The sequence below is a fragment of the Callospermophilus lateralis genome, chromosome 1 (assembly GCF_048772815.1).
Source record: "Callospermophilus lateralis isolate mCalLat2 chromosome 1, mCalLat2.hap1, whole genome shotgun sequence".
NCBI classification, from domain to species: Eukaryota; Metazoa; Chordata; class Mammalia; order Rodentia; family Sciuridae; genus Callospermophilus; species Callospermophilus lateralis.
In genome coordinates, this window is record NC_135305.1 from 144,953,852 (window position 1) to 144,969,005 (window position 15,154).

A 15,154-nucleotide genomic window follows, 5' to 3' on the forward strand; every position below is an offset into this window, starting at 1 on the left:
CAAATGAGTGGCAAAGAGAAGTGGCACATAGACCTCCAGGCCTTAGCAAGCCTGAAACTGCATGCACAGTAACCAACGTTCATTCTGCGCCTCAGGTCACCTCTGCACAGGGCGCTGCTGCTTTTAAGAAAACAGGCACCTAGACAAATTGACTGTGTTTGATGTCCATTTTCCTTAGTTATAATTTCAAAATAGCACTTAAAAAGATAATCCCAGTGACTTAGAAGCCCCCACACTTCCACAAGGTGGACAGGCAATCAAAATATCATATTAGCTATCCATGAAACTCTTCAGGAAGGTACATAACAATGTCAAACTGTGTCCCAAGACTGCACCAGCATGGTGCTAAACCATGTACGGCATGGCTGGTATTATGGATACCTCGAGAATTTTATGTAGCAGTTCAGGAACTCCCTCAAGGGCCATGGACGTGTTGTGGTAGTCTCGATGTTGAAGAACTGTATACACCATCTCAGGGTCACCAGTGCTCACTGCCTCATGTAAAACTGGGAAACAAAAGAGTGAAACTTAATCACTGAGTATCCTCATACTTTCTGACAAATCCCAAAGCCCATTTATCTATATGGATCAAAGACCAATATTGCTTCAAAGAAAGAATGAGGCTGCAGTCCAACAGAGGTATGACCATGACTTCTGATGGCTAGCTCATCACTAAAGAGAAGCAGACGGGGCACACTAAGCCTGGGGATCACCTCTCCTCCTCTCCACTCCCTGCGCTCTTGCCACTGGTTCTGAAGTCCTAACAGTGTTTCCTGAGAGCTAGCTTTCCCTGTGGTTACATGTAGAGCTAGCAAGAGGACTTGCACTTGTGAGTATTTTTGCTTAGTCAACAGAAAATTACTGACTGATAATAAGAGAGCTTGCAAACACCGAGATGACAGGATTTTAACAAAAGAGCCTATTTCTACCAATAATTGCTTTTTTTCTTTTTCCCTACCCTGCTGGACTCAGTGGAGTCCCCACCATACTCAAAGGGCAAAACTGGCCTCCACATTCAACTTGGTGGGCAAGGTTTGCATGAAGGCTGTCTCTGGAAGAGGAGTCGAGTCACCTCTACTAAGGGTGACTCTATGCAACAGACCAGCCAGCCAGCATCTCTGGCTCTCATCTGCTCCCATCCCCCATCCCTCCCAAGAAGGATACAGCTGACTCAAAGGAAAATCATGATTGAAACTAGTTTTTTTTTCAGAAAGAGAAACTGAAATGAGTGACTTTAAATTATTTTACAAGTATACTTGCCTGTCCATCCTTGGCCATTTTCTTTGGTCACATCTGCTTTATGCCGGAGCAAGACTCGAGCAGATTCCAAATGACCCAAAGAAACTGCAAGGTGTAATAATGTTCGACCTCGTGGATCCAGAGCCTCCACATTCTGTGAAGTAAACACTGGTATTTATACAATTGGATGCATAAGAATATGAAAATGAAAGATACATTAAGTATAAAAAGCAGAAAACTATTTATACATTATTACAGAAATATATAAAAAGGTATGTTTGCATGTGAGCACAGTTGAAATATGAATTTAAGGACTATAAAGATAATAGTTCAAGTTCCTTTTTTAATTAAAAAAATGTTTTAAGCAATGAGTTCCTTTCTCTATAAAGTTAAGTGCCTAATAAATAAGAATGATTAGGCCTCAGACCACCAAACCCAACCTAAGCTCTAAATAGTACTCCAGTTAAGCCTAAAAAAGGCTAGGGACTTTGATGAAATGCAAGCACCCTGTGACACAGAACATGGGGGATTTCTCAAGCACATATCAGCATTCAGGTCTAGAACAGGAAGTGCAGGACGTTAATCAAAACTGAAAGTACAAAAGATAATTCGGGTCAGAATAAAATTACATTGTGTAGCTGGACTGGCACCAAAACACCTCTCTCATGATTGCATACTGAGTTCTAAGTGCCCTGAAGTCACACACAATATCCAGCAGCACCTGGCGAGGAGCATGACCTGCCAGGGACCCGCACACATGTGTGCTGCATCCCCTGGAAGGTTTCTTCTCTGTGACAGACATACACATTTGGCCTCGACCTCTTCATTCCTGCTCAGCTATTGAAGCCCGCCCTTCAGAAATGCTTCGGGTCGCCAGAGCCAAGGAGCAGCTTCTCTGGCATGAGTCTCCGACTGAGCACTGCCTGCAAAACGGGGCTCTGAAAGTTCTTCCAAGGACACAATGAACTGCCATGGGACTTTCGGAATGTAAAACCTTTCGGAACACCATAACACTTCTTAGGGAATGTGCTTTATCTTGATTTGAGATGCTAGTTGTTGTACAGGCACTAACTTCAGTCTCCAAAGACACACACCACACGCCACTGAGGAAGGGAGGCGAAATGGAACTGTGGGTAAATAACCATAATCCAACAACTATGGAACCTCCCAAGTTTGCTAAAATTATATCATGGCTATTGTGCAGCACAAGAACTATTGTCGCAGAATAATAGAAGCAGCTGAAAACATTCTGCTAGCTGAACACGGGGCTTGCTAGACAAATCCCAGACTTCAGTGTCCTCCCAGGTGCTAAAATACAATAGTTCCCCCCCTTCTGCATGGGGGACATGTTCTAAGACACCAGTGGACTCACGAAACAGAGGACAGTACTTGGTTCTATACATACCATGGGGTTTGTTTTACATTGTTTTAGTTGTAGATAGACACAATACCTTTGTTTTATTTATTTATGTGGTGCTGAGCCATAGCCCCACCCCTATACCATGTTTTTTTCCTACATACATACATATGACAAAATCAAGAATTTGCAGACAGGGGTGTAGCTCAGTGGCAGAGCACTTGCCTGGCATGTGCAAGGTCTTAGGTTTCATCCCTGGCATCACAAAACAAACAAACAAGAATTTTCACCTCTATACTTAATGGAAGCCACTTTAGAGCTTTCCTTTGGCATATCTGAGTGGCCAACATTAATGCTCTTGTTGTGCTATGGAGCCATTATTAAGTAAAGCAAGGGTTACTTGAACGTAAGCACTGTAATACTGCCCCCCAATAGTGGATCTGATAACAAACGTGGCTATTAAGTGATTAATGGGCAGGTAGCAGATACATAGTGGATACACTGAACAATGCAGTGATTCACATCAGAGTGGAATGGTGTGAGGTTTCACCCTGCTACTTAGAATGGCATGCAATTTAAAACATATGAATTGCTTATTTCTGGAATGTGCCATTAAATATTTACAGAGTGTGTAGACCATGGGTAAGTGAAACTTCAGAAAGTAAAACCCTGGAAAAGGAGGGACTACTGTACCAAAAAGCCTTCTGGAACATGGTCCATAACACTGTCCCATCATTCCCTGACTTTTCCTAAGGGATGGCTTGTCTATCACAACAAAGAGACTGAGAGTTCTAAAAGGCAGAGTCCAAGCATTATATTTCTTAGCTTCTGTCATCCTACATACTAACTTGCATTAAATAATTGTTTTCTTAAAATAACAAGACTATGAACTTATGAACTATGTTTAGCAAGAAAGAAATAATTAGCAAAGTCATTACCTTCCTACACTTCTATTATATAAACCAGTATTCAAATTCAGTCTACATGAAAGGTGCTAGGTTTGGCACGCTGCCTGCCACATAGGAGGGGCTTAACAACATTTATCACATGAAAAAAAAGAAATTCTACTTACTGCAATTCACGTTCCAGGATGAAAGTAACAAATCAGACTAAGGATTAACACTCAAACTGCTAGACAACTCTCAGACATGATGCATAAAATAAAATCCAAATATATTAAATTGTTAACTTTGTTCTACCTTGGACCACAGGGGAAAATGTATGCATAAGCCAAAGAGCTTTGTATGCCTGATTATAATTCTTCAGAGCCTCCTCCTGTGTCTGTCTCACTTGAAATGAGAGAGGCAGGGAAGAAATATATTATGGTGACAACATGATTTAAAAACTGTTGTAAAGCTGGGCGTGGTGATGCAGCTACCAGCTACTCAGGAGGCTGTAATTCCAGCTACTTAGGAGACTGAGGCAGGAGGAATACAAATTTCAGGTCAGCCTCCACAATTTAGGGAGACACTGTCTCTAAATTTTTTTTTAAATGCAGTGGTGCAGACCTATAATCCCAGCAACTTGCAAAGATGAGGCAGGAAGACAACAAACTCAAGGCTAGCCTCAGCAACTTAGTGAGATTCTGTCTCAAAATAAAAAATTAAAAAAGGACTAGAAATGTAGTAACGTAGCTCAGTGAATAAGTGTCCCTGGGTTCAATCCCTGGTACAAAAAAAAAAAGGGGGGGGGGGGGAGGATGCTGAGAATGTAGCTCAGTGGTAGAGCACTAGCCTAGCATGCACAAGGCGCTGAGTTCATTCTCCATTACTGCAAAAAACATTCTTAATTAAAATAAAATAAAACAGATTAATAAAGATTAGATGTTGAAATAGCGGAAAAAAACAACAAAGCCAAAAGTTGGTCCTTTAAAAATATCAACAAAATTGACAAATATTTAGTTTAGATTGACCAAGAAAAAAAAGAACTCATTTTACTAAACTCAGGAATGAAAGGAGGAATATTATTATCAACTCTATATAAATTTTAAAAAGGTTATAAAGGAATACTATGAACATGCCAACAAATTTGATAACTTATATTAAAAAAAAATTCCTATACAGACACAAACCAGCAAAACTGACACAGAATAGAAAATCCAAATAAATTCATAATGAGATTAAATGCACAATTTAATCAAATGTGCATTTGATTAAATTGTGCATTTAAATGAGTTACAGTAGATGGGGTAGAGAGATGATGGGAGGGGAGGGGAGGGGGAGATAGGAAGGGGATAGGAAAGGCAGCAGAATACAACAGACACTAGTATGACAGCATGTATAAACGTGGATGTGTAATCAATGTAATCCTGCAATCTGTATACATGGTAAAAATAAGAATTCATACCCCATTTGAATCAAATGTATGATATATGATATGTGAAGATCATTGTAATGTTTTGAGAACTAATTAAAAAAAATAACTCCTACCCTCTCCCCTCAAAAAAAGACAGGCCTAGATGGCTTCACTGTTGAATTATATCAAATATTTTAAAAATTAATACCAATTATTCACCAATTCTTTCAAGACTCATAAGAGGAAGGGAAACTCTCCTACTTATTATATGAGCCCAAATTTATAAATCTGGCATGAAAAAAATTTATCAATCTCTCATAAACACAGATGCAAAATTTTTCAAAAACACACTAGCAAGTATATTAAAAGGTTAACCATTGTATACTACAACCAAGGGAGATTTATCTTATAATTGCAAGATTGGTTTAACATATGATAATTATTACAATATACCTGTCAATAAAATAAAACAAAAACCACATGATTGTCAACAGATAGAGAAAAGGTATTGACAAAATCCAATACCCCTTTAAAAAAAAAAAAAACGCACAACTCTCAACACTCTGGAAATAAAAGGCACATCCTCAAAGAACACCTATAAAAACCCAGAGATAACAGCATACTTGAAGGAGTGAAATACTGATGCTTCCCTCTAAAATAAGGAACAAGACAAGGATATCCTCTTTCAACACTTCTATTTAACACTGAGGGCATCAAAGCAAGAAAAAGAAATAAAAAGCATCTAGATTTAAAAGAAGTAAAAGTATTTCTATTCATAGACTACATAATCTTGTACACAGAAAATCCAAAGATTCCTTTCTGTGTACATTTTTTGTTAACTAAAAAACAAATCAATGAATTCTGCAACACTGCAGGATATAAGATCAACATACAAAAATCAATTGTATTTGTATATACTTGCAGTGAACTCAAGAACAAAATTAATAATTATGATACACTTGTGATGGCATCAAAAAGAAAAAAACAAATAATTAAACAAAAAATATGAAGCTGAATATCATAAAGCATTGCTGAAAAGAATATAAGAAAAATTGAAACAAATGTAAAAGCACCCTATGTTCATGGTTCAGAAATATTTATTATTAAGATGACGGGGCTGGGGTTGTGGCTCAATGGTAGAGCGCTTGCCTAGCATGTGTGAGGCACTGGGTTCGACTCTCAGCACCGTGTATAAATAAATAAAATGAAGATCCATTGGCAACTAAAAAATATTTTTTAAAAAATGACAATACTCTCCAAACTAAGGTGCAGTTCAATGCAATTCCTATCAAAATCCCAGTTGTCTTTTTTGCAGAAATTAACAAATTGATCCTAAAATTCATATGGAAATTCAAGGAACCCAGAATATTCATCAAAAAAAAGAAAAGTTCAAGGATTTTTATTTCCCAAGTTTAAAATTTATTCCACAAAGTTACAGCAATAAGGACAGTGTGGTACTGGCATAAGGACAGACATTTTCTCAATGGAGTACAATTTAGGAGTTCTAAAATAAACCCACATATTTATGGTCAATCAATTTTCAACAAGGGTGCCAAAATAATTCAGTGGGGGAAAAAAGCAGTCCTTTCAACAAATGGTGCTTGGTCAGCTGGACATTCAAATGCAAAAGACTGAAGTTTCTTCCCTTATACATGAAAATTGGCCCAAAATGGATCTTAAAATCCAAATATGAGAACTAAAATTATTTTTTTAATATTTATTTTTTAGCTTTAGGTGGACACAATATCTTTATTTTATTTTTATGTGGTGCTGAGGATCAAACCCAGTGCCTCACGCATGCCAGACAAGCACACTACTACTTGAGCCATATCCCGAGCCCCAGAGAACTAAAATGATTTTTTAAAAAAACTTTCAGAAGAAAATATAGGAGTATAGCTTCACAAACACAGGTTAGGCTGTCTTAGCTGTAACATCAAAACCATAGATCAGGTGATATGAATTGAATTGCATTCTGCTGTCATATATAACAAATTAGAACAAATTTTTCAAAAGCATTGATCAGTATAAAAGGAAAATGTATGATGATAGTATTTTTGGCAGGGAGGAGGTGGGGTGCTGGTGATTGAACCTGCCTATGGCTTGGTTGGTAGAGTGCTTACCTTGTATGCAAAAGGCCCTGGGTTCAATCCCCAGCATCACCACCCCCCAGCAAAAAAAAAAAAGGAAAATGTAGAAAAAAATGAACTTAACAAAATTAAAACTTTTATGCTTCAAATGATAACACAAAGAAAGAAAAAAGGCAACCCACAATGGGAGAAAAAAATTGCACATTCTATATCGAATTATAAGAGCCCTTTCATATATTCTATCTAAAATATATGAAAGGGCTCTTATATATTCTATCTAGAATATATGATAGGGCTCTTATAATTCAATAAAAAGTCAAATAACTCAATTTAAAAATGGGCAATGCATTTAAATAGACATTTCTCTGAAGATTAACATATAAGTAGACAAAAAGAACATGAAAAGAACTTTAACATCACAAATCATTAGGGAAATACAAATAAAAATCACAATGAGATACAATTTCACACCCACTAGATGGTTAAAACCTAAAAGACAGACAATAATAAGTGTTGCCAAGGACGTGGAGAAACTGGGACCTTTACACCCTGCTGGTGGGAATGTAAACTAGTGCAGCTACATATGATCCAGCAATTACTCTCCAGCATTTATATACACAAGAGAAATAAAAACATACACCATCTAAAAATTTATAAAGGAATATTCACAGATTTACCCATAATAACTAAAAAGTGAAAACAACCCAAATGTCCAAATAACACAAAAAAATCCATACAATGGATTGTTATTCAGTCATAAAATAGAATGAAGAACTAATACATGCCATAACATGGAAGAGCCTCCAAACACACAGCCTAAGGGAAAGAAACCAGACAGAAAAGGTCATATGTCACCTGATTTTATTCATACAAAATGTCTAAAACAGGCAAATCTACAAAGATTAGCAGTTACCTGGGGCTGAAGGGGCTGGCAAGAAATGGGGGATAAGATGATACTTCTTTTGGGGTGATGAAAATATTCTAGAATTGACAGTGGTGATGGCTGCACAATTCAGTGAACATATTAAAAATCACTAAATAGAACACTTTAAATGGGTAGATTGTCTGATAAGTGAATGATATCTCAATAAAGCTGCTGGAAGAAAACAGTAGTATTATATGTAATACATAAAATTAACCTATCATCTGGATACTGTTTTGCTTTGCTTGACTAGTTGCTTAATTTCTCTTGAGCTCTGGTCTGCTAGCATATAAAATGAGAGCCAGAAATAAACACCCCCCTTATAATTCTTTTGAGAGTAAAGGCTTAACTTGGCACTGTGCTTGACACTACAGTGCACACTGAGAAAAGTTAGCTCTTATTAGCATACACCCACACCGTGGAGTTTCATATTAGCTGTCACTCTCTTCTTAAAAGACATTTGTTCAAATTTCATCACAGTAGCGGGGTTTAGGATCATCAACTAATGATACAGTTCAGACACAGGCTTTCAGAATTTAACTGGAATTCACTTTTAAAGATGATCATTTAGGTTTGTCCATTTAAGTTTCTTCAGACACCCCCTTTAACTATGAGCATCTCAAAAGTCAAGGAATGAGGTGTCTACACATCTTCTTGCTTGCTAAGTGATGCCCATGGTCTTTTCTTGCTCAAAAGCTTTCTCTACCTTGCCACTGTCCTCCAAAAGGAGTTTTGAGGATAGGCTGCAAAGCCAGACAGGGTACCACTTCCAACTTCCCCACTAGCCTCAGGTGAGTTATCAGCCCCTCCGTACCCTACCTAGCCTGCTGTAGGCTCTTCTTCTGGGAACCTCTGGCAAGAGGCTAAGGAGCCTTCCTTTCCCCCAACAGGATAAACTCCCTCATTACTCTTCACAGACAGACCCAGCCCCAGCATCCCACCTCAACACCTCAAGTCAGCTGGGAAAAGGGATCCACAGGCCAGTTTCCTATGGTAAGCCTGAGTCCCCAACACCCTACAGTCTACTTCTAGGCACTTCGTCTGGGATGGCTCCTTACTGGCACTGACTTGAATATATGCCCAGTGGTCTCATCTGGCCTGCCACAGGCTGCAAATGAGAACCCCACGGTGGTTCCCTGCTGGGTTCCAGGTATTGCTGATGCCTGGAACATTCTCTTCCTCCTGCCTGGATGCTATATTTTCACTTGATGGCTTCCAAGGAGGGTGTTAGAGTCTAACATCAGGCCTTATCTGCCACTCTTCACCCCACTTGGTCCCAAAGTTTTCCCTATACTCTCTGCGATGCATGAACTCACCTTTGCATTTGTCCCCATAAGCGATTCCGCAGTCCCCAGCATTGGTAAAAAGGCCAAAGGAGTTGAACAGAACACTCTAGCTAAATGACATAAACAGAACACAGTTTCCAATGTCAAGGCCCCACTGAACATTTAAGAGTGGATGGGTTAAGAGACACTTTACTAAGTGCCTCTGCTGGGCAAGCACTGGAGGCCTCAGACAATTGCATAGTTGGCAAAGTGACACCAACACCAGCTACTAGCAACACTGTGGGATTGTGGCTGAAATGTGCTCATCCTCTTCATCTGTATAAACTTGATTCTTTCTGTGCTGCAGAAGTTCCTGAAACAAATTAAACCCTTCCAGCTACCACTGCGCCTGCTTCAAGTCCCCCTAGTGTGATGGAAGGAATGAAGTAGATGGCAGAATCTCAACGGCAAACGAAACATTAAGGGAAACGGCAGGTTTTATTGCTGAGGTGAAAGGGAATTTTTCTCTTTTTAATTATGCAGCCAATACATGTTCCTTGTAGAAAAAATAGAACACACTTAAAAGAAGCTAAATTCAAGGCTGGGACTATGGCTCAGCGGTAGCGCACTTGCCTGCCATGTGTGAGGCGCTGGGTTCAATTCTCAACCCTTGTGTGAGGCGCTGGGTTCAATTCTCAACCCTGCATATAAATAAATAAATAAAGGTCTACCAACAACTCAAAAAAACATTTTTAAAAAATGTTTTTTAAAAAAGAGCTAAATTCCCAGGTTTATAAATGACAATTACAATTAAAAATAGTGGTAGCTACTCCAAATGGTACCGTTCCCATTTACTATGGGCCTGCACTTTCAAATCTGTTATCTTCCTTATTCTCCAGTTTTATTGAAAGAGCAGAGGGGTTAAGAATCCAGGATTTGAGTCAAGCGCAGTGGTGCATGCCTATAATCCCAGTGGCTCTGGAGGCTGAGGTAGGGGGATCACGAGTTCAAAGCCAACCTCAGCCACAGCAAGGCACTAAGACAGGGAAACCCTGTCTCTAAATAAAAATACAAAATAGGGCTGGGGATGTGGCTCAGTGGTTGAGTGCCCCTGAGTTCAATCCCCGGTACAAAAAAAAAAAAAAAAATCCTAATTCAGACTAAGCCTCTCTTCACCTCGGTTGCCTCATCTATAAGGTGGGAATCATAGTAGCACCCACCCAGAGCTGGTGTGAGGATTAAATCTAAGATTACACATAAAACATCTCAGCGCAACACCTGATAAAACAGCAGGCTTTCAGCGTCCCCCATCTTAACAGGTGATAAAACGATTCAGCAAAGGTAACACACCCAAGCTCACAAATTAATCAGCATTCGTGGGGGCCATTAACCCCCACTGCCGCTGGGTCACAGAAGCAGGAGGTTGTTTCATAATCAACAGACTCTAGATATACAGGAGGGCAATAAAATATTTGCTGTCTTGTATTTTAATGTAGTTTAATGATATTGATAATCCACTTCTTCACCCTGAACCAGTTATATAATTTGCAGGGCCCAGTAAAAATAAAAATGCAAGGCACCCCTTATTCAAAATAGTTAAGGATTTCAAGATGGTGACAGCAGAGCATTGAACCACGCATGGAGAGGAGCTGTGCAACTGCCCTGTCTGGGCCCTTCCAATGGCCAAGTTTCAAGACTGAAGTTGTATTATACTGACAGTCAACTAACTTTCCCAGTAGAGACCTGCCTTATGAATACATGTCAATTGTCTCCTCCTCAAATGGTGCACAATAATTCCTGAGAACCAAGTCAAAACCAAAGAATTTGCATGTATGAATATTCTTCCTGACCTCCTTGACAGTCAAGGGCATTGAGGACCCAAAGTTTACTTGGGGAAAGTCTGCAGCAAGATTTTAATTCCCAAGTTCTAATCACAAATGTCCTAAGTTTTTTCAAGGTAAAAGACAAAAAACTTTCAGTAGACATTCTTATCATAGTTTGCAGAGGAAAGAGATAACTTTGATACACTTAAAATAAAAAACCAGAGTTAGGTGCGTGGCCCATGCCTGGAATTCCAGCTACTCAGAAGGCTGAAGCAGGAGAATCACAAATTTGAGGCCAGCCTTAACAACTTGTCAAGCTCATTTCAAAAAAACAATAAAAAAGAGGGCTAGAGATGTAGTTCATTAGTAGAGTGCCACTGGGTTAAATCCCTAATACCATTAAAATAATAGATTATAAACCAAGACTTTGTTTAGACATTTTTTATAAAAATTTAAACTTTTTACTTCACCTCCAATGAGTGGAGAGCACACTGTTTTTAGAAACTGGAATTGAAAGTGTGTGGTTTAATGATGATGACTCTTTTTATGATACAGAATTTTCATTCGTGATAGGATCTTAATTCTATGATTTTCTTGTACTTTTTTTCTGCGTTACATAATTGGGCAGCCACAATACTGAAAAGTGCAGATGCAAAAAGCAGACCCCTAAAAATCAGAACTGATTATTTTTAAAATGCCCCTTATGAGACTTAGAGCTAAAAGTAAAATGGTAGAAACTACCTCTGAGCCACATCTAGTAATAGGGTATTAAATCATCAGGTATACTGGGATACCTAAAGGTGAATCACTTTGTCTGGGAACATGTGTCATATCTCCTTAACTCTTAAATAGCTACTGTGTCATTTAATTAAGAATATGACTCTTACAAAACTTTGTTCTGTCTGGAATTCTTTTTTATCTTTTATTTTTATTTTTCATTTTACTGGGGAAGGAACCAGGGTACTCTACCACTGAGCTATATCCCAGATCTTTTTATTTCTTTTGAGGCAAAGTCTCTCTAAATTGCCCAGAATGGCCTCAAGCTTGTAATCCTCCTGCTTTAGCCTTCCCAGTAGGTGAAACTACATGCATGTACCCAGCTGGAGTTCTTTTCTTAATTGAAAAAAGAGCAACTTTTGAATTCCAGTGGATGTTCAACCAACTTAAATACAGCAAATTGCAAGCATGCACTTAGCAGTAACTGTTCAAACATGGTAAGGCTAATCTTCCTCAATTCCTGCCAACAAAAAGAGGACCAATGCTCCTTTTCCTCTAAAATCTCTTGACAATTACAGGGTCAATTTTGAGGTATTCAAAAATTAGATCTTTAACATGCTGAATAAAATGAATGAAACCAACAAGAACAATTACACCAGATTGCAAATTACAAATCCCTATCCTATTCACTAAATTTTTGGTTTGTAACTTGAGGACACCAGAACTTCCTAGAATTGTCAGGATCCCTTAAAGAAAGATTTCTCAACTAAGACACAAATGACATTTGAAGCCAGATAATTCTGTTGTGGGTGGCTGTCTTGTGCACTGTAGGATCGGGCAGCCTGGCAGCCTCTGCCCACTAGATGCCAGTAGCACCCACTCCTCACAGACACCCAAAAATGTCTCCATACTTTCCCAAATGTCCCCCCCCCACACAGGAGCAAAGTCACCTCCAATTGAGAACCTCTGCTGTGAATAGACGGCAATAAATAAAAAACAAAAAATTAAGGCACTTCGGAACAAGACCGAATTTTAAGGAGATCGAACACCGGGAATTCTCAAACTTTACTATGTATCAGTCTTTCTGGGGAGCTTGTAAAATGCTGATTCCCAGGCCGCGCCCAAGAACTATCAATATTGTCAAGTACTGGGTTCGCCTACATCACTACCCACATCCTCATTCTAAGGATAAATGAACGTGGACCTTAGAACGAAAATGCCTTGCCCAAGGTCACAGGGCAAGTTGGAGCCTGGACTATAAAACAACCAAGCCCTTCTTCCCAAGGGTGGGTGGGGTAAGGGTGTGTGTGTTGTTCTTATGCCTTTGAGGCAACAGAGCTTAAAAATGGTAAAGGTGATGCATTCTAGAGCTAGCCCCCCCCCTCCCCCGAGTTAAAATTCCGGTATTGATGGGGGGGAGCAGCCTCTGGCAAAGCAAGTGCCCCGAGAGCCTCAGTTTCCTTCTCTACTAAATGAAATAATAATAGTACCTACCTCCTAGCGTTATAGAAAAGGTCAAAAGGGATGACACACAAAATTCCCAGGGCCGGGCCTGGCATTACAGAAAACAAACGACACTTATCCTGTTATAATTACTATCCCACGGCTGCAAAGCTGAAAGGGTCTGAGGGTCCCTGGAGGGAGAGAGCTGGAAATGGGCTCAGGAAGACGAAACGACCCCCCAACTCCTTCCGCCCCACAGCTCACCTGGCCCCGCAGCTCCTTCTCCAGCTGCCGGTAGTCGTTGTTCCAGACCAGGAGGTGCAGGGGGAAGTGACTGCTGGCGTCGCTGGTCGAGGACATGGCGAGGAGGCCGCGGCCGGGGTCTGGCCGTCCGCCAGGCAGAAGCCTCGGTCCCGGCGGGGTCTCCGCCGCCCGCCCGGCGGCCGGCTAGCGGAGAGAACAGGAGGAGCGGGAGAGCGAGCGAGGGACGCGGTAGGCGGCCGGGCGGCCTAGCGGGCCGAGTGTGGGGCGCGTGAGGTCTGGGGGTCGCGGGCCGGGTCGGGGACCGGGTCGGCCGCGCCCACCCCGCGCCCCGCCGTGCTCGCCCCCGCGCTGACAGCTCCCGAACCGACTTCTGCGGGCCGAACTGCCCCAAACAGGGAAGTGCGAGGGGCGTACCACCGCGCGCCGCGGCAGGAGGGGCCGAGGACAGGCAACGGGTCCGAGGTCCGCCAGGTCCCATCCACCTCCATGTCCACACCGCGAAACATAATGACACATCCAGAGTAGAGCTGCGGTTCTCTCCTTTGGCCTACGATCTCAGCGTGAGGAACTCTATCTCGCCGTTATCAGCCTGTCTCCCCCTGCTCCAGCGACTTGAGGTGGTTCGGTCCACAACTGGGCCTCTTCCATTGGCTCTGCAGTCAGGGGGTGACGACAGGAGCCTGGACCAAACCATTCGGGCTACTGACTCCTTTGCAACCTTTTTGGACCAGGGCAGATCCTGCTACCATTGGTCAGAAGCCATTTTGGAAGTGGGCAACACCAAAAAATTTTCAAGGAGTTACTACCAACCCTAGAGAGGTGGCTTGAGGTGTTTGCATTGTAAGGGGATAATTCTGTCTCCGGATTTCGTAACCTTGGAACATTTTGAGCTGGATAAATCTTTGTGTGGAGGTTATAAGATGCTTTGTGAGATATGGGGCAGCATCCTTGGCTTTTCTACCTACTAAATGTCAATAGCACTCCCCAAAACATGTCTCCAGATATTGCCAAATGTCCTCTGGGAAAGAAAAATCACCTCTAGTTGAGAATCACTGTTCTCTCTGAATTCCAAACCGGGTTATGACTCAAAGCTGCCTATAGTGGTGGTTTATTCCATTTACACACACACACACACACACACACACACACCCCACAGTGAATTGGACCCAGGCGTGCTCTGCCACTGAGCTACATCGCCAACACCCCTTCCCTTTTAAAAACTTTTATTTTGAGACAGGGCTCAAGGCTGAAAGTGGTCTTGCAAACCTCCTCCCCAGCCTCCCCAGTTATAGGCATGGGGTTATAGGGAGGCACCACTGTCTTAACGAAGAAACAATCACCATTTCTGCCCACCTGTCTACAACTAGATCCCATAACTGGGCAAAGTTATTCAATGCATTCTGAAAACATTCCCTGTCTTCCTTGCGTATGTGCATGCAGCTTTTCAGATGCCTGCAGCAGCTGTTCAAAAATCCTAGCCTAATCCATTCTCCACACGTGTGGAGTGAAGCCCAGAAAATTTGTGAGTTGTTGAACCAAAACAGGACGCAAGAGCATCAGGATGACACCAGGAGCTCTAATCGAGGGATGTGTAGGAATTACATGTTGATGTCCACATTACACGTTTATCACAATGAAGAGAAGGACTTAACACCAATGCATCTGAGGCCTCTTCAGGAGTTGTTCTTTTAGAAGTCTTGTGAAACTTGATCTTTTTTCTCTTCAACATCCCACGTTTATTG

At 41.0% G+C, this 15,154-nt stretch overlaps 1 protein-coding gene across 2 annotated transcripts in view; it reads right to left on the minus strand.

Moving 5' to 3' along the window:
- Ankrd13a (ankyrin repeat domain 13A) overlaps window positions 1-13,767 on the minus strand; it is a 36,370-nt gene extending 22,603 nt beyond the window's left edge. For both annotated transcript variants that reach the window (XM_077108843.1, XM_077108842.1), the window contains exons 1-3: window positions 13,413-13,767; window positions 1,261-1,393; window positions 382-506 (exon numbers count right to left, since the gene is read on the minus strand). In XM_077108843.1, the coding sequence (XP_076964958.1) occupies window positions 382-506; window positions 1,261-1,393; window positions 13,413-13,508 (354 nt within the window). In that variant the 5' untranslated portion in view covers window positions 13,509-13,767. The remainder of the gene's footprint in view (window positions 1-381; window positions 507-1,260; window positions 1,394-13,412) is intronic.
- Window positions 13,768-15,154: the final 1,387 nt, after the last annotated feature.